The sequence below is a fragment of the Anolis sagrei genome, chromosome 8 (assembly GCF_037176765.1).
Source record: "Anolis sagrei isolate rAnoSag1 chromosome 8, rAnoSag1.mat, whole genome shotgun sequence".
NCBI classification, from domain to species: domain Eukaryota; kingdom Metazoa; phylum Chordata; class Lepidosauria; order Squamata; family Dactyloidae; genus Anolis; species Anolis sagrei.
This window is the reverse complement of record NC_090028.1, coordinates 3739153-3759440: the sequence shown is the minus strand read 5'-3', so window position 1 is coordinate 3759440 and position 20288 is coordinate 3739153. Positions and strand designations below refer to the sequence as shown.

Here is a 20288-nt window from a genome sequence, read left to right as displayed (position 1 = left end):
GCACAAAATTCACCAAAAATTTCCCACTTGTTGTACATGGATGATCTAAAGCTTTACGGAAAATCAGAAACTGAAATCGAGTCACTGACCAACACAGTCAGAATCTTCTGCACTGACATCAGTATGGAGTTTGGCCTAGACAAATGTGCCACAGTGCCTAGCCCACTAGGCACTGTAGAGGAGAGACTACTGAACAAGCCAGTACCTTCTGCATACATTGCTTAAGTCGCATTGACCGACCGTCTATGCAGGGTTCCATACTTCGCACTTTAACAACACAACCATTCATTGCTAAGGCTTCCCACCAAAATGGAACTGTAGAGGAAAGACTACTGAACAAGCCAGTACTTGCTGCATATATTGCTTAAGTTGCATTGACCGATCATCTATGCAGGGTTCCATAGTTTGCACTTTAACAACACAGCCATTCATTGCTAAGGCTTCCTACCAAAATGGAACTGTAGAGGAGAGTCTACTGAACAAGCCAGTACCTGCCGCATACATTGCTTAAGTCACATTGACTGACTGTCTATGCAGGGTTCCATACTTCGCACTTTAACAACACAAGCATTCATTGCTAAGGCTTCCCACCAAAATGGAACTGTAGAGGAGAGTCTACTGAACAAGCCAGTACCTGCCACATACATTGCTTAAGTCGTATTGACCGACCGTGTATGTAGGGTTCAATAAATCACACTTTAACAACACAACCGTTCAATGCTAGGGCTTCCCGCCATAATGGAACTGTAGAGGAGATTCTACTGAAGAAGCCAGTACCTTCCGCGTACCAGTACTGCCATCTGTTGGAGTTACCAAGGTGGAGGCATTACTTTTCATTCAACCCTTGTGTTAGTGCAAATTATCTTAATGCATTTTCATCTTATGTCCATCTTTTAATATATGTGTCTTATGATCTTATCCACATTTAGTTGGACAATCAGGACAACCAACGAAAGATTTTCCCAGGCTCAGCCAGGCCTTCAAATGCTAATGAAGGTGGTCAGTTGAAACATTCACACCTAGCTCCAGCGGAGAAGAGCTCTTTGCCCCACCCCAGCCATTCCACAGATATATAAACCCTTTGTCCTAATTCCAACAGACCTGACTACCTCTGAGGATGCTTGCCATAGATGCAGGCGAAACGTCAGGAGAAAATGCCTCTAGAACATGGCCCTGTAGCCTGAAAAAAACCATGAGAACCTAGTATTTCCCTTTTCGTTTCAGCTCTATGATATCGCATTGCCATAAATGTACGTCAATGTGCTTCTGGGGTCGTCCAGCAGAGGGCACTCCTGAATCGTCAACAATGTTAACAGCCACAACTTCCGTCCAAAGCAACTAAACCACTCACAACAGTTGCTGCGGAGATGCTATTTCAGCTGGAAAGATATGCAAAATTTGGGTAAGAATAATAATAAAATTGATGAGCTATCCAGCTCGTCTCCTGAAGAAGGCTCGGCACCTTAAATTGCTGTCTTAAAAAATACAAATGAAAACTTGCAAAGGGCCCACAACTCAGCCCCATTGGTTGGAATCTCAGGTGCCCAAAGGGGGCGTGGCCAAAAAGGGCTACCTGTGACAGGAGGTGGGCCCTCGAGCACCCTGACCACACCCCCACCCGAAAACTATTTCCTTACAGGAGGCGCAGCATTCCACAACAGATGCATGATAAACCGTAGACCATGGTCTCCTTCTGGGATGCCTTGTGGGGATGGGTCTTGGAGGTCCTGTTCTGCACTGGCTCCAGTCCTTCCTGGAGGGTCGTACCCAGAAGGTGTTGCTGGGGGACTCCTGCTTGGCCCCACAGCTATTATCCTGTGGGGTCCTTCAGGGCTCAATACTATCTCCCTTGTTGTTTAACATCTACATGAAGCCATTGGGTGAGATCGTCCGAAGTTTCGGAGTCTGATACCATCTGTACGCAGATGACGTCCAACTCTATCGCTCATTTCCACCAGATGCAAAGGAGGCTGTCCAAGTCCTGAACCCGTGCCTGGCCGCTGTGATGGTCTGGAGGAGGGCGAGCCAATTGAAGTTGAATCCAGACAAGACAGAGGTCCTCCTGGTCTGTCGCAAGGCCAAACAGGGTATAGGGTCACAACCTCTGCTAGATGGGGTCACCCTCCCCTTGAAGGCCCAGGTTTGCAGCTTGGGGGTCCTCCTGGACTCATCACGGAGTCTGGAATCCCAGATTGCAATGGTGGCGAGGGGAGCATTCGCACAATTGAAACTTGTGTACCATACCTTGGGAAGTCAGACTTGGCCATGTTGGTCCACGCTCTCGTTACATCTAGGATATACTACTGCAACGCACTCTACGTGGGGTTGCCTTTGAAGACTGCTCGGAAGCTTCAAATAGTCCATACCTTGGGAAGTCAGACTTGGCCATGGTGGTTCATGCTCTCGTTACATCTAGGATGGACTACTGCAACGCACTCTACATGGGGCTGCCTTTGAAGACTGCTCGGAAGCTTCAAATAGTCCAACGAGAGGCAGCCAGGTTAATAACTGGGCCGGCATACAGGGAGCATACAACTCCCATGTTACGCCAGCTCCACTGACTGCCAGTCTGCTACCGGGCACAATTCAAAGTGCTGGCTTTGGCCTATCGAGCCCTAAATGTCTCCAGCCCAAATTACCTGTCCGGACGCATCTCCTCCTATGAACCATCGCAGAGATTAAGATCCTCTGGAGAGGCCCTGCTTTCCGTTCTGCCATTGTCACAGGGATGAGAGACAGGGCCTTCTCGGTGATTGCTCCCCAGCTATGGAACTCCCTTCCTGGTGAGATCAGGTGGGCCCCCTTCCCTCTTGTCCTTCAGAAGGATGGTCAAAACTTGGCTGTGGGACCAAGCTTTCGGAACAGGGAAAGAAAGCAGCAATAGGAACGATGACCAGGCCAATTAGATTTGATGTGGATGACTAGGATAAATACATAAATATATGTTTATGTATGTATATAAGAATGTGTGTCCTGGCATTGAATGTTTGCCGTAGATATGCTGCGCTCCACCCTGAGTCCCCTTCGGGGTGAGAAGGGCGGAATATCAAGGTTTTAAATAAATAAATAATTAGTGCAATTTCCACACATTTATCCCGGCGGCAGAATTATGATTCTCCTTGGTGGGAATGTTCTGATTGTTTGTATACAGAATGCCTTCCATACGAAAACAGAGGAGGTGACAGCTCTGCCGGCGATGGTTCTACTCACCACAAGTCTCCGTCTGCAATGGTTTTCTCATTGGGAGCGCCGGCATGCCCGTAGTGCAAAACGGAGCTGTTATGGCCACTGGAAGAAAGAGAAAAAAAGGCATATGATACATGAATTAATACAGAAATTAAGAGAGAAAGGAGAGGAGGAGGAAAGAAGGAAAGAAGGGAGGGAGGGAAGGAAGGAAGGAAAGAAAGAAAGAAGGAAGGAAGGGGGAAGGAAAGACAGAAGGAAGGAAGAAATGAACAAAGGAAGGAAAGAAGGAAGGAAGAAACAAAGAAAAGATGGGAGGGGGGAAAGGAAAGATGAAAGGAAGGGAGAGATGGAGAGAGGTGGAAGGATGGAAGAAACAAAGGAAGGTAAGAAGGGAGCAAGGAAGAGAGGGAGGGAGGGAGATGGAGGGAGGTGGAAGGAAATAGAGAAGGAAGGAGGAAACAAAGGAAGGAAAGAAGGGAGAGAGGGGGGGGGGCAGGAAAGATGGAAGGAAGGGGGAAGGAAGAAATGGAGGGAGGGGAAGGAAAGACAGAAGAAAAGAGGAAGTGAACAAAGGAAGGAAGGAAGGAAGAAAGAAATAAACAAAGGAAGTATGGGAGAGAGGGGGGAAGGAAAGATGGAAGGAAGGGAGAGATGGAAAGAGGTGGGAAGGAAGACAGAAGGAAGGAAGAAATGAACAAAGGAAGGAAAGAAGTGAGGGAGATAGGGGGCAGGAAAGATGGAAGGGAAGAAGGGAGGGAAGGAAGGAAAGATGGAAGGAAGGGGGAAGGAGGGGGAAGGAAAGACAGAAGAAAGGAAGAAGTGAACAAAGGAAGTAAAGAAGGAAGAAACAAAGGAAAGTTGGGAGAGAGAGGGGGAAGAAAGATGGAAGGAAGGGAGAGATGGAGAGAAGTGGAAGGAAATACAGAAGGAAGGAAGAAACAAACAAAAGAAGGAAAGAAGGGAGCAAGGAAGGAAGGAAGGAAGAAAGGGAGGGCGAGATGGAGGGAGGGAGAGATGAAGGGAGGTAGAAGGAAAGAGGAAGGAAGAAACAAAGGAAGGAAAGAAGTGAGCAAGGAAGGAAGGAAAGAATAAACAAAGGAAGGAAAGAAGGGAGCAAGGAAGGAAGAAAGGAAGGAAGAAACAAAGGAAGGAAAGAAGGGAGCAAGGAAGGAAGGAAGGAAGGAAGGAAGGAAGGAAGAAACAAAGGAAGGAAAGAAGGGAGCAAGGAAGGAAGAAAGGAAGAGAGGGAGAGATGGAGGGAGGTGGAAGGAAAGACGGAAGGAAGAAACAAACAAAGGAAGGAAAGAAAGGAGCAAGGATTATATATTTTATATGACATGTAATATTATTAATAATATTGCAGTATAGTGGTATATTACAGTAGAGTAATATATAATACTAATATTCTGCTATGCTAAAAATATAATATATTGTATGTACCGATAACTTGTTAGCGGCTCTGAGTCCCCTTCGGAGTGAGAGAGGGCAGGGTATAAATGTTGTAAATAAATACATATCTGCCTTCGATGCGTAGGATGCTGTTGTCCTGCCATTATTTCATCTTCAGAATACAGTTATTGCGGTAATTAATGAAAGGAACCTTTAAACGCTCAACCTTTTCCATGAGAGGGGCATCTGCAACGCAGCTTCCGTGCTGTGGCTCAGGCCTGAGTTATTGCCGAGCAAAGAGAGATCAAGACTCTGCCCTCGGTGCCCAGCCCTCTCTCAAATTAAAGTCTGATATTTGGGGGAGAAGGATGAATAAGAAGGAGGGCACAAAGGCAATCCCTCTGCAAAGGGTCACTAGGTACGCCGGGGAAATGTACCAAAGCTTGCAAAAGGAGGGCATGGATCACAGAAGCAGGAGGAGCATGAAAGGCGGCTTGCGCTGCGCCCGACACTCTCGGGGCAAAGAGCCAAAAAGGGGTCCCTTTTTTCTCCCTTCAACCCAAATCTTAAGAATCTAGTGTTAATTTCTGAGCAAAGCCCAACCCTGAGGATCCAATGATTTGCTTTGCTTGCACATGTAGGTTGAACATCCTTTATCTGGAATCTGAAAGACCCGTATCGAGTCTCCTGCGCCACCGAATCTAATCAGCGCCTCAATTTCCAAAACCCGGAAAGCTAAAAAAATATATTTGTTGTCGAATGTAATGCACAGTGGCAAAAAGTGCATTTTTGTCATTTGGCCATGGGTCAATACCAAATGGGTCCATAGCATTGATCCATAGTGCCTGCTTTAAAAACAAAAGTGTTGGAACACCAAAACTTCCAGCAATGGAAAGGAAAACCTTGGGGCGCGCATCTGTGCTGCAGAACGAATCCACTTTAATTGCCATGGTTCAAGGCTATGGAACCACCGCCTCCTCCTGAGAAAAATGTACAATATCACAAAGGACGACCACCTCACCTGCCTCATAGGAAACCTGCTACAAAACAGGAGCTTTTTTGTTGAGTTCCGGGGCCAGAGAAGCAGATGGCGGAAACAGAAGAACGGCCTGCCTCAGGGGAGCGTGCTTGCTCCATCCATGTTCAATATCTACACAAATGACCAGCCACTCCCAGAAGGGACGGAGAGCTTCATCTATGCAGATGATTGTGCCATTACCACTCAAGCAGGGAGCTTTGAGATGGTAGAACAGAAGCTCTCCGAAGCTCTAGGTGCTCTTACTGCCTATTACAGGGAAAACCAACTGATCCCTAATCCATCTAAAACACAGACATGTGCTTTTAATCTTAAGAACAGACAAACATCCCAAGCTCTGAGAATCACCTGGGAAGGAATCCCACTGGAGCATTGCAGCGCACCCAAAGAACTGGGAATCACCCTGGAACATGCTCTGACCTACAAGAAGCACTGCCTGAACATCAAGCAAAAAGTGGGTGCTAGAAACAATATCAAACAAAACCTGACTGGCACAACCTGGGGATCACAACCAGACACAGTGAAGACATCTGCCCTTGCGCTATGCTACTCTGCTGCTGAGTACGCATGCCCAGTGTGGAACACATCTCACCACGCTAAAACAGTAGATGTGGCTCTCAATGAGACATGCCACATTATCACGGAGTGTCTGCGCCCTTCACCACTGGAGAAATTACACTGCTTAGCCGATATTGCACCACCTGACATCTGCTGGGAAGTAACAACCAATAGTGAAAGGACCAAGTCTGTGACATCCCTTGTCACCTGGAGGGCCAAAGTTTGCCCATGCCTACCCGATATACTTTCAGTGTCATTTCAACTGGACCGCATATCACAGTTTGTGCAACTAATGAAAACCTTCACTTGATCTATTGGACTTTACCCTACAATACTGGAGAAATTACACTGTTTAGCCGGTATTGCACCACCTGACATCCACCGGGGAGTAGCAACCAATAGTGAAAGGACCAAGGCAGAGACATCTCCAGCTCATCCCCTGTTTGGGTATCAGCCAGCACGTCAACGACTTAAATCAAGAAATAGTTTTCTAAGATCTACAGAGACACTCACTGGAACACCCCAGCAAGCAAGAGTCCAAAAGTGGCAGGATCAAACCCAGAACCTCAATCAATGGCTGATACCAAATGAGAGACTTCCCCCTGGGCACACAGAGGACTGGGCGACTTGGAAAGCACTGAACAGACTGAACTCTGGCACCACGAGGTGCAGAAATGGGGCCACAAAGTGGAATCCACGACATGCGAGTGTGGAGAAGAGCAAACTACAGATCATCTACTGCAATGCAACCTGAGCCCTGCCACATGCACCATGGAGGACCTTCTTGCAGCAACACCAGAAGCACTCCAAGGGGCCAGATACTGGTCAAAGGACATTTAATCAACTACCAAACTCGCAAACTTTGTGTTTTGTTTGTTTGTTAAAAATGCAATACAACTGTTTGGTTTGCTCCTGAATAATAAATAAATTAGTACGAATCCCACTGAGTCCCAAACTGGAGAAAAAGTGGGATACGGCTAACAATAATGCTAATGATGCTAATAATTGCGATTGCAAACAAGAACAAGTGCCTGTTGCCACCGAGGAAGAAGCCCGGCTTTGCAAAGAAGTCACACTCACATTCATGACCTTTGGATTTGCAAGACTTGATATGCAATTTACGGCACCAACGCACAAGCCTTTTTGGAAAAAAAGAGAGAAAAAAACAACCCTTGGTGTGAATGCCATTTAGACATTTACTAATTAGGAACCAGCAACGAAGAGAAAATTAAAACTGTCAGCCTGCATTACGAGGAGATTTCCATTGGGACCGGGGCTTGAAGCGGAGCGGATGGATGCGATTCCTGCCTGGCTGCCCACGGAGGAGGATGCTCGTATTGTTGTTCCAGGGATTCCGTGTGAGTTTTAATTGCACCATTATTAGATTATAAAATATTTTTCCAAGTCGATTGCATCGGTGCAAAAGAAAACAAATTATCTCCGCTGTTCGTCGGCTGCCCTCTCTGCTTTAGGAGACTCTGGCAAGATCCCAAAATATATCAGTCCTTGTTTCTATTCTTGTTATTTCAAGTATAGGTTGATCATCCCTTATGCTCAAAACTTGGGACCAGAAGTGTTTGGGATTTCTGATGTTTTTCCTGATTTTGGAATACCCATGTTAATAATAATAATTATTGTGTCAGTGCAACCAGTCGATTATATTACATTTCTAACAGAACAAAGCAAAAAAAATAATAGCTTCTTGTGGGTTTTTTCGGGCTATAGAGCCATGTTCTAGAGGCATTTCTCCTAGGAGAAATGCCTCTAGAACATGGCTCTATAGCCCGAAAAAACCCACAAGAACCTAGTGATTCCAGCCATGAAAGCTTTCGACAATACATCAAAAAAAATAATAGACAAAATACGAAAATGGTGAGTTTGGTAGTGGATTAAATGTCCTTTGACCAGTATCTGGCCACTTGGAGTGCTTCTGGTGTTGCTGCAAGAAGGTCCTCCAATGTGCATGTGGCAGGGCTCAGGGTGCATTGCAGCAGGTGGTCAGTGGTTTGCTCTTCTCCGCACTCGCATGTCGTGGACTCCACTTTGTGGCCCCATTTCTGAAGGTTGGCTCTGCATCTCGTGGTGTCAGAGCGCAGTCTGTTCAGAGCCTTCCACGTCGCCCTGTCTTCTGTGTGCCCAGGGGGGAGTCTCTCATTTGGTATCAGGCATTGGTTGAGGTTCTGGGTTTGAGCCTGCCACTTTTGGACTCTCGCTTGCTGAGGTGTTCTGGCGAGTGACTCTGTAGATCTTAGAAAACTATTTCTAGATTTAAGTCGTTGACGTGCTGGCTGATACCCAAACAGGGGATAAGCTGGAGACGTCTCTGCCTTGGTCCTTTCACTATTGGCTGCCACTTCCCGGCGGATGTCAGGTGGTGCGATACCGGCTAGACAGTGTAATTTCTCCAGTGGTGTAGGGCGCAGACACCCCGTGATAATGCGGCATGTCTCATTAAGAGCCACATCCACTGTTTTAGTGTGGTGAGATGTGTTCCGCACTGGGCATGCGTACTCAGCAGCAGAGTAGCATAGCGCAAGGGCAGGTGTCTTCACTGTGTCTGGTTGTGATCCCCAGGTTGTGCCAGTCAGCTTTCGTATGATATTGTTTCTAGCACCCACTTTTTGCTTGATGTTCAGGCAGTGCTTCTTGTAGGTAAGAGCACGGTCCAGAGTGACTCCCAGGTATTTGGGTGCGCTGCAATGCTCCAGTGGGATTCCTTCCCAGGTCATCCTCAGAGCTCGGGATGCTTCTCTGTTCTTGAGATGAAAGGCACATGTCTGTGTTTTGGATGGATTAGGGATCAGCTGGTTTTCCCTGTAATAGGCAGTAAGAGCACATAGAGTTTCACAGAGCTTCTGTTCTATCATCTCAAAGCTCCCTGCTTGAGCATTGATGGCACGATCATCAGCATAGATGAAGCTCTCTGGGCTTCCCGGTTCTCAGTGTCTATGCCACAGTTTTTGAGTTTGGCTTTGAGCCCATCTTTCAATCTCTTTTCCTGCCCACCAACATTCCGTTTTCCATTCTTGAGTTCAGAGTAGAGCAACTGCTTTGGGAAACGGTGGTCGGGCATCCGGAGACTGTGACTGGACATTTGGACAACATGGCCGGTCCAGCGGAGTTGATGGCGGAGGAGCATCGCTTCAATGCTGGTGGTCTTTGCTTCTTCCAGCACGCTGACGTTTGTTCGCTTGCCTTCCCAAGAGATTTGCAGGATTTTCCGGAGGCAGCGCTGATAGAATCGTTCCAGGAGTTGCATGTGACGTCTATAGACAGTCCACGTCTCGCAGATGTATTGCACTTAATTATCCATTGAGTTGCTCTCTAGTTTTGGTTTAAAACCCTCCTACAAGATACGTCCTCTGTTCATGTCCAGCATTTATCTTTATCATGCCCACCAAACCCTTCTAGTGTTTTCTGTTGGTCACGGAAGTCCTTTGTGCCAAGTTTGGTTCAATTTCATTAGTGGAGTTTAGAATGCTCTTTGATTGTAGGTGAACTATAAATCCCAGTAATTACAACTCCCAAATGTCAAACTCTATTTCCCCCAAACTCCATCTGTGTTCACATTTGGGCATATGGAATATTCATGCCAAGTTTGGTCCAGATCCTAAATTGTTTGAGTCCACAGCGCTCTGTGGACGTAGGTGAACGACAACTCCCAAACTCAAGGTCAATGCTCACCAAACTCTTCCAGTATTTTCTGTTGGTCATGGGAGTTAGGTGTCCCAAGATTGCTTCAATTCCATCATTGGTGGGGTTCAGAGTGCTCTTTGATTGTAGGTGAACTATACATCCCAGCAACTACAACTCCCAAATGTCAAGGTCTATTTCCTCCAAACTCCATCTGTGTTCCATATTTGGGCATATGGAATATTCATGCCAAGTTTGGTCCAGATTCATAATTATTTGATTCCACAGCGCTCTCTGGACGTAGGTGAACTACAACTTCCAAATGTCAAGGTCTATTTCCCCCAAACTCCATCTGTGTTCATATTTGGGCATATGGAATATTCATGCCAAGTTTGATCCAGATCCATAATTGTTGAGTTCACAGCGCTCTCTGCACGTAGGTGAACTACAACTCCCAAATGTCAAGGTCTATTTTCCCCAAACTCCACCAGTGTTCAAGTTTGCCCATGCCTAAGTTCTCTTTTCCAATAGCAGAAGCAGTTACGTCAAACACTGTAATGAGCGACTGCTATTCACCTCTTGTCGGAGCGGCCAGGGTTCGGACCTTGAAATCTCTCCCTTTCTCTCCGGCCAAATCCACCGGGCTAATGACACGGTTGCAAAGAAGGGTTATCAGCGCGGCTTCTTCCAATAACCTTTGAGGAATTGGTCTTTTGAAACTGCGATATCAGAGGGCCCTTGGAGCTGTGGCAAATAGGCTTAGTGCGGGAAGAAAATCCCACAGTGAGCATTAAGGGAGCATGAAGCGGAACCAACCTCTTCAAGCATGACTCTTTGTCGGCGAGGAGAGGCGCCCGTTCTTCTGTACATTAAGGATCAGGGAATGCAATATAGGTGGGAGTGATTGTGTTGTGTCTTCTATCATTCCTGGGCGAGTAAGGTTCGAAGAGATCTCATGGGCCATCCAGTCCAACCCCATTCTGCCAAGAAGCAGGAATATTGCATTCAAAGCACCCCTCTCTTCTGTGGCTCCCCAACTTTGGAATTCATGACCTGGAGAGATCAGGAAAGCCCCTTCACTAGAAACATTGAAAAAGGACCTTAAAACCCGGCTCTTCCGCTGCGCCTTTGGCGAGTAGGTGCACAACATGACATTGCTGCACGCCTCAATGCTTTTGCCACTGGAGTACACACCCTCCAAAAGGGAAGTTTAGCTTTTTTTTATGAGTTCCCTGCAAATAACCTGCTATTTTTATCTCATGATAGAATCATAGAATCAAAGAGTTGGAAGAGACCTCGTGGGCCATCCAGTCCAACCCCATTCTGCCAAGAAGCGGGAATATTGTATTCAAAGCACTCCTGACAGATGTCAATCCAGCCTCTGTTTCAAAGCTTCCAAAGAAAGAGCCTCCACCACACTCCGGGGCAGAGAGTTCCACTGCTGAACGGCTCTCACAGTCAGGAAGTTCTTCCTTATGTTCAGATGGAATCTCTGCATCTCGTGGTGCCAGAGCGCAGTCTGTTAAGCGCCTTCCAAGTCGCCCAGTCTTCTGTGTGCCCAGGGGGGAGTCTCTCATCTGGTATCACCCATGGATTGAGGTGCTGGGTTTGGGCCTGCCACTTTTGGACTCTCACTTGCTGGGGTGTTCCAGCGAGTGTCTCTGTAGATCTAAGAAAACGATGCCTTGATTTAAGTCGTTGACGTGCTGGCTGATACCCAAACAGGGGATGAGCTGGAGATGTCTCTGCCTTGGTCCTTTCACTATTGGCTGCTACTTCCCGGCGGATGTCAGGTGGTGCAATACCGGCTAAGCAGTGTAATTTCTCCAGTGGTGTAGGGCGCAGACACCCTGTGATAATGCGGCATGTCTCTTTAAGAGCCACATCCACTGTTTTAGCGTGGTGAGATGTGTTCCACACTGGGCATGCATACTCAGCACAGAGTAGCACAGCACAAGGGCAGATGTCTTCACTGTGTCTGGTTGTGATCCCCAGGTTGTGCCAGTCAGCTTTCGTATGATGTTGTTTCTAGCGCCCACTTTTTGCTTGATGTTCAGGCAGTGCTTCTTGTAGGTCAGAGCACGGTCCAAAGTGACTCCTCCCAGGTATTTGGGTGTGCTGCAATGCTCCAGTGGGAAATGCTACAGGGTGGAATCCTCGGCATGCGAGTGTGGAGAAGAGCAAACCACTGACCACCTGCTGCAATGCACCCTGAGCCTTGCCACATGCACAATGGAGGACCTTCTTGCGGCAACACCAGAGGCACTCCAAGTGGCCAGGGACTGGTCAAAGGACATCTAACCAACTACCAAATTTGCAAAATCTGTGTTTTTTTTTCTCTTTTCTTTTTCTTTTTAATCTCTGTGTTTGTTTTGCTCTGTTAGAATTGTAATATAATGGTATGGTTGCTGATGACACGATTAATAAATAAATAAGTTGGAATCTCCTCTCTTGTAGTTTGACGCCATTGTTCCCTTGCGTCCTAGTCACCAGGGAAGCAGAAAACAAGCTTGCTCCCTCCTCCCTGTGGCTTCCTCTCACATATTTATACATGGCTATCATGTCTCCTCTTGAAATGGCAGGGAGAAGGTTTCAGGAAAAGAGACAAAGAGAGGTCCACTGAACTACCACCCTTATCTTCTCACTGGAACCCCCAGTGGTGCAATGAGTTAAACCCTTGTGTCAGCAGGATTGATGACTGACAGGTCAGCAGTTCGAATCTGGGGAGAGCAGGTTGAACTCCATCTGTCAGATTCAGCTCTCCATGCGGGGACATGAGAGAAGCCTCCCACAAGGATGGTAAACATCAAACATCTGGACATCCCTGGGCAACGTCCTTGCAGACGGCCAATTCTCTCACACCAGAAGTGACTTGCAGTTTCTCAAGTCGTTCCTGACATAGAATCATAGAATCAAAGAGTTGGAAGAGACCTCGTGGGCCATCCAGTCCAACCCAATTCTGCCAAGAAGCAGGAATACTGCATTTAAATCACCCTTGACAGATGGCCATCCAGCCTCTGTTTAAAAGCTTCCAAAGAAGGAGCCTCCACCACACTCCAGAGCAGAGAGTTCCACTGCTGAACGGGTCTCACAGTCAGGAAGTTCTTCCTCATGTTCAGGTGGAATCTCCTCTCTTGTAGTTTGAAGCCATTGTTTTGCGTCCTAGTCTCCAGGGAAGCAGAAAACAAGCTTGTTCTCTCCTCCCTGTGGCTTCCTCTCACGTATTTATACATGGCTATCACGTCTTCTCTCAGCCTTCTCTTCTTCAGGCTAAACATGCCCAGCTCTTTAAGCTGCTCCTCATAGGGCTTGTTCTCCAGACCTTTTATCATTTTAGTCGCTCTCCTCTGGACACATTCCAGCTTGTCAATATCTCTCTTCAATTGTGGTGCCCAGAATTGGACACAATATTCCAGGTGTGGTCTAACCAAGGCAGAATAGAGCATGGGGAGCATGACTTCCCTAGATCTAGACACTATGCTCCTCTTGATGCAGGCCATCGGCTTTTTTGGCCGGCACATCACATTGTTGGCTCATGTTTAACTTGTTGTCCACGAGGACTCCAAGATCTTTTTCACAAGTACTGCTCTCAAGCCAGGCATCATCATCCCCCATTCTGTATCTTTGCATTTCCTTTTTTCTGCCAAAGTGGAGTATCTTGCATTTGTCACTGTTGAACTTCATTTTGTTAGTTTTGACCCATCATCTCTCTAAGCTGTCAAGATCGTTTTGAGTCCTGCTCCTGTCCTCTGGAGTCTTGGCTCTCCCTCCCAATTTGGTGTCGTCTGCAAACTTGATGATCCTGTCTTCTAACCCTTCACCTAAGTCGTTAATAAAGATCCTGAACAGGACCGGGCCCAGGACGGAACCCTCCTGATGGAACTCCGCTCGTCACTTCTTTCCAAGATGAAGAGGAAGAAGCCTTGGGGAGAATCAGCCTCTGGGTTTATCCAATTAACCAATTCCAGATCCACCTCACCGTAATCGGCCACAACAGGATCACATATGGCTAGGAAAAAGAACTTTTTCAAGGCTTGCACTCTTAGACTCCCCTCTAAAAACCTGAACTTTTCCAACTTAGAACCAAAGGATGGCTAATACATTTCCTCAGAAAAAAACTAGAAACAATATCATACAAAACAATATCATGCTAGAAACAATCTCATACGAAAGCTGATTGGCACAACCTGGGGATCACAACCAGACACAGCGAAGACATCTGCCCTTGCGCTGTGCTACTCTGCTGCTGAGTATGCATGCCCAGTGTGGAACACATCTCACCACGCTAAAACAGTAGATGTGGCTCTTAATGAGACATGCCGCATTATCACAGGGTGTCTGCGCCCTACACCACTGGAGAAATTACACTGTTTAGCCGGTATTGCACCACCTGACATCCACCGGGAAGTATCACCCAATAGCGAAAGGACCAAGGCAGAGACATCTCTAGCTCATCCCCTGTTTGGGTATCAGCCAGCAAGTCAATGACTTAAATCTAGAAATAGTTTTCTAAGATCTACAGAGACACTCGCTGGAACACCCCAGCAAGCAAGAGTCCAAAAGTGGCAGGCTCAAACCCAGAACCTCAACCAATGGTTTTAATCAAATCATATGCACACATTTGTGGGGAGCAAAGTAAGAAATAAAGTCATTTAAATATAATAGTTCTCCTCTTTTACTGGCTGTTAGGAATTGTAGAAGTCCAAAACACCTGGAGGGTCAGTTTGCCCATGCCTGGTTTAAACCCATGGATGCAACACAGTTCAAGAGTATCAGGCTCCATAGGCCTTTATGGGAAGAAAATGGTATGGCTGCAGCTTACAATGACTTCCAACCTAGGAGAAATAAACCAAAACAAGAGGAGCAAGAGGAGAACAAAGAAGGAGGCTTACCTGCCGCAGATGCAGGTGTAGGAGGTGTGACGCATGCCTCCTCGCGTGTAGCAATAGTGCTGGAACAGGCTGGAAAGACAAAGATGAGATGGGATTCAACCATTTTGTTGGGATAGACGCACACATGCACCAAAACAACTCCAAAAAGTACACACAAACGACACAAAAGCAGTAACTTCAAAGCAAGATGGCATGAAAACCTGCACCTTCCTTCCGTTCTCATCCGTTTCACAAATGATACTGTCCAAAATGCACCATCCATGATTCAGATTCCATCCCAGAATCTACAAATCCATGAGGGTTGTGTCATCTATTCCAACTGTTAGGAATTGTGGGAGTTGAAGTCCAAAACACCTGGACGACCCAAGTCTGGCCATACCTGGGCTAAACCAAAGATCTTAATGCTTGGGTTGTCTCATATGGGACTGTTGCAGAATATACGTTACCCGAGATCATTAGAGTGCTTTTGGAGAAGGAAGAAGATGGAGACACAGCATGTCTGATTTCCAGGTGTTTATTTCTATCTCTGCAGAGTATAGGGTGAACAGCTCAAATGACTGTCACAACTGAGGTCTGAATCGCCTCCGTCTTTTATAGCAGAATATCACCCTTTCCACACATGTACAGAGAGTCTGACATTTACACAATACAATCATTAACAGGTGTTTCCATGTATAGTTGCCAAGGACATCTTTATCAGGTCTTGGCAGCCACATTGTGACCCCAAACATCTGCTCCATTATGTAACTTATCCCAACTTTCACCCATTACTCTAAGATGACACATATATGTTCAATTCCTTAAATCTCTAATTGAATTATAACTTTTATATGCTTATAACATAAGATTTGATCAAGGCAATCTCCTCTAATCAATCCAGCCTTAATTACTTCATTATAACGTATTTCTTAATATGAAGACCATAAAGGAATTTGCTTAGGATGAAACTCTTCTAAAATTGCCTACTATTTACATTAAGTGGTCAGAGGATGGCGCTCTCTCACTATATGACCTTAGATGTTCCAAGTCTTGGATCGATACTATTGATTTCTTTGTCCTGCCAAACTTCTCTTGTTGACTTCTTATCTATGTAAACATTGGCTAGAGCAAATATCGGCTAGAGCAAACTGACCCAAAGTCCAGTGTCAATTGATATCATCTGCAGGTTTCTCATGCTTTTCAGAATCAGGTAGGAACATGAATCTTCTATTTTATTCTAAATTATTATGATTTCCCTTTATTATTTTATTTTCTCCTAACGGCTGCCACAGGACGACTCAGTCCTTTGGATAACCATCTAGGACAGTGGTTCTCAACCTTTCTAACACCGTGACCCCTAAATATGGTTCCTTATGTTGTGGTGACCCCCAACCATAAAATTATTTTTGAGAACACGAGGCAGGCGAGGCAGGCTTTGCGCAAGGCCAGCCCTTGCTTGACCCGCACCCTTGCGGGCCGGCGAGAGTACGAGGCAGGTGAGGGCTCCTTCGCACTAGGCCTGGCCTCGCAGAAAGCCTTGGGGGCAGGGCCAAAGAAGGCGGCCTCATGACCCCTCCAAAATGGCCAAACGACCCCCTTGGTGGTCGCGGCCCCCAGGTTGAGAACCGCTTGGTTGATATTATGGACAACTACAATGCAGCTGGACAATGATTTGAGATGGAGACGCCTTGATAATGTTTTTAAATGCTGTGTATGAGTACTCATGACCCACTCTACATCCTGCTGCAGTTTGAATAAGGGTGGACCATGGATGATGGGACTTGGAGTACCTTCACTGAACTCACTGAAACCACTGCGACCCTCATCCCATGGATGATGGGACTTGCAGTACCTTCACTCACTTACTGAAACCACTGCAACCCTCATCCAATGACCGATAAAGACCAAACATGGCGCACAGAGCCCCCATGACCCACTCTACATTCTGCTGCAATTTGAAGGAGGGTGGACCATGGATGATGGGACTTGCAGTACCTTCACTCACTGAAACCACTGCGACCCTCATCCAATGACCGATAAAGACCAAACTTGGCATGCAGAGCCCCCATGACCCACTCCACATCCTGCTTCAGTTTGAAGGAGGATGGCCCATGGATGATGGGACTCGCAGTACCTTCACTCACTCACTGAAACCACTGCGACCCTCATCCAATGACCGATAAAGACCAAACTTGGCACGCAGAGCTCCCATGACCCACTCCACATCCTGCTTCAGTTTGAAGGAGGGTGGCCCATGGATGATGGGATTTGCAGTACCTTCACTCATTTACTGAAACCACGCGACCCTCATCCAATGACCGATAAAGACCAAACTTGGCATGCAGAGCTCCCATGACCCACTCCACATCGTGCTTCAGTTTGAAGGAGGGTGGCCCATGGATGATGGGATTTGCAGTACCTTCACTCATTTACTGAAACCACTGCCACCCTCATCCAATGACCAATAAAGACCAAAGTTGGCACACAGAGCCCCCATGACCCACTTTACATTCTGCTGCAGTTTGAAGGAGGGTGGACCATGGATGATGGGACTCTCAGTACCTTCACTCACTTCCTCTGTCCCACTCTGTCCTCTGTCCCACTAAAAATGGATTAAAGAACATTTTTAAGGTTCAAAAGGTATTTGTGACACAATCTCCCTCCTCCGTAGACCCCCTTTAAATATAAATCTGAAACCAAAATGTAAAAGCCTAAATTTTAGGGGGGATTCTGGGAGTGAGAGTCCAAAAAGGCACACTTCCCAATGTGTGCCAGACGTTGTAACCTGTAGTATTTGGGGGAAAGGGACTTGACGATGCCTAGAGATGCCTTCAAGCCAGGTATGGACTTATAGTGACCCCCATGAATCTTGTAGGGTCTTCTTAGGCTTAGACTCCGAGGGTGGTTTTGGCATTTCCTTCCTCTGAAAGACAGCATATGGCAATCCTTTATGGCTTGGGGAAGGGTTTTCTTTAGGATGTCAAGGGGGTTTTGCCAGTTCCCTTCCTCTAAAACAGTGGTTCTCAACCTTGCTAATGCCGTGACCCCTTAATGCCGTTCCATATCTTGTGGTGACCCCCAACCATAATATTGTTTTCGTTGCTACTTGATACTTGTCATTTTAGTACTATTATAAATCATAATGTAAATATCCGATATGCAGGATATATTTTCATTCACTGGACTAAATTGAACACAAATACCCAATTATGCCCAAATGTGAATGCTAGTGGGGTTGGATTGATTTTGTAATTTGGGAATTGTAGTTGCTGGGATTTATAGTTCACCTATAATCAAAGAGCATTCTAAACTCCACCAGCGATGGATTTAAACCGAACTTGGAATTGATGGAATTGATCCAAACTTGGCACGCAGAACTCCCATGACTATTAGAAAACACTGGAAGGGTTTGGTGGGTATTGACCTTGAGTTTGGGAGTTGTAGTTCACCTATATCCAGAGGAGTGCTGTGGATTCATGCAATGATGGATCTGGACCAAACTTGGCACGAATACTCAATATGCCCAAATGTGAGCACTGGTGGAGTCTGGGGAAAATAGTCCTTGACATTTGGGAGTTGTAGTTGTTGGGATTTCTAGTTCACCTACAATCAAAGAGCCTTCTGAACTCGACCAACAATAGAATTGGGCCAAATTTCCCACATGCAATCCCCATGACCATCAGAAAATACTGTGTTTTCTGATGGTCTTTGGCGACCCCTTTGACACCCCCTCACGACTCCCTCAGGGGTCCCGACCCCCAGGTTGAGAAACACTGCTCTAAAATATGCCCAAGAGCTGAGCTCTTATTCCCAAACTGGGGCTTGCAAAACCCATCTCTCCGGAAGCTGAAACGTGGCAGGACGAGACACGGAACAGCTTTCACACCCTTAATTCTGTGCCTTGTCTTAGCACCGCTGAAGAAGTCGGCCTGTTTTCTAAAAAGGAAATTACAATAAATCCGAGAGAGGGGGAAAGAGAGAGAGAGAGAGAGAGAGAGGGCATCAGGGGGGAAGAGCGATATATTCCGCTGCAAGTTGTAACTCTGTCAGTTCGGCTCAGTTAGTTTTTATTGTTTAGCCACTGGCCGCCCTAAAACCTCAAGGAAAGAGAAAAGAATTACAACCCAGAAATCTCAAAATCTGAAACCGAATACAGTAAAAGGAGGGAGGGGAAGGCTCCTCGATGCATTCGGCATCTGCAACGCAATCAACTGCAATCTGTTGAACAGAGTCTGATGGTGATTGGGACAACGCTCGCTTGGCTTGCTGTCCCCGGGTCATCCATTATTATTATTAAGAGTGCGTCTACACTGCAGAATTAATGCAGTTCGACGTTACTTTTGTCAGAGTTTGGGGGGTGCGCAGCAGAAGGTTTGCTAGATCAGCAGACACTGTGTTGTAAAATAAGGACTTTGCCAGGCTTTCAGTTACAAAAGAAACTAAGTTGTACTAAGCACATTCAAACAACACGTCTTGCTACAGCGAGCTACAATCAGGAACTAGTCAAAACGAAAGTCTCTTCACATCTGCTTATCTCTCTGCTCTCCTGCTGAGATGGATCACTCCCTTCTGCAAACATTATCTCACTTCTCTCAAGGTTACGTAATCACAGCCTCAATGAACATTCTGCACAGCATTTCTAATACACAGTAGAATCCATCTTGGATTCTTGGATAGAAGCACATTTGAAAACACACATATAACTAAATTAATCCTGACAACTTTTAACTGTTCAATGCTATGGGATCCTGGACAGTGCAGATCACTGGGGCACAAATTTATTTATTACTAGCCGTCCCCTGCCACACGTTGCTGTGGCCCACATAGGGGTTCTGTGTGGGAGGTTTGGCCCAATTCTATCGTTGGTGGGGTTCAGAATGCTCTGTGATTGTAGGTAAATCCCAGTAACTACAACTACCAAATGTAAAGATTCTATTTTCCCCAAACTCCACCTGTGTTCACATTTGGGCATATGGAGTATTCTTGTAGAGTTTGGTCCATATCCATCGTTGTTTGAATCCACAGTGTTCTCTGGGTGGAGGTGAACTACAATTCCAAAACTCAAGGTCAATGCCCACCAAACCCTTCCAGTATTTTCTGTCGGTCATGGGAGTTCTGTGTGCCAAGTTTGGTTCAATTCCATTGTTGGTGGAGTTCAGAATGTTCCTTGATTGTAGGTGAACTATAAATCCCAGTAACTACAACTCCCAAATGACAAAATCATAAATTTTTGAGTGATAGTCACTCCTTGTCTGCTCCCTGTATGCCGCCCCAGTTATTAACCTGGCTGCCTCTCGTTGCACTATTTGAAGCTTCCGAGCAGTCTTCAAAGGTAGCCCCATGTAGAGTGCGTTGCAGTAGTCTATCCTAGATATAACGAGAGCGTGGACTACTGTGGCCAAGTCTGACTTCCCAAGGTATGGGCGTAGCTGGCGCACAAGTTTTAATTGTGTGAACGCTCCCCTGGCCACTGCTGCCACCTGGGATTCCAGGCTCGGTGATTAATCTAGGAGGACCCCCAAGCTGCAAACCTGTGCCTTCAAGGGGAGTGTGACCCATTCAGCACAGGTTGCGACCCTATACCCTGTTCGGCCTTGAGACTGACCAGGACCTCT

The 20288-nt window shown here is 46.4% G+C and overlaps 1 protein-coding gene across 1 annotated transcript in view; it reads right to left on the bottom strand.

Annotated features, from left to right (window-relative positions):
* The window catches only part of PEPD (peptidase D), a 210081-nt gene that overhangs the window by 42941 nt on the left and 146852 nt on the right, over positions 1 to 20288 (bottom strand). Inside the window, exons 10-11 of the mRNA XM_060788158.2 lie at positions 14695 to 14763; positions 3211 to 3288 (exon numbers count right to left, since the gene is read on the bottom strand). Coding sequence (XP_060644141.1) covers positions 3211 to 3288; positions 14695 to 14763 — 147 coding nt within the window. The remainder of the gene's footprint in view (positions 1 to 3210; positions 3289 to 14694; positions 14764 to 20288) is intronic.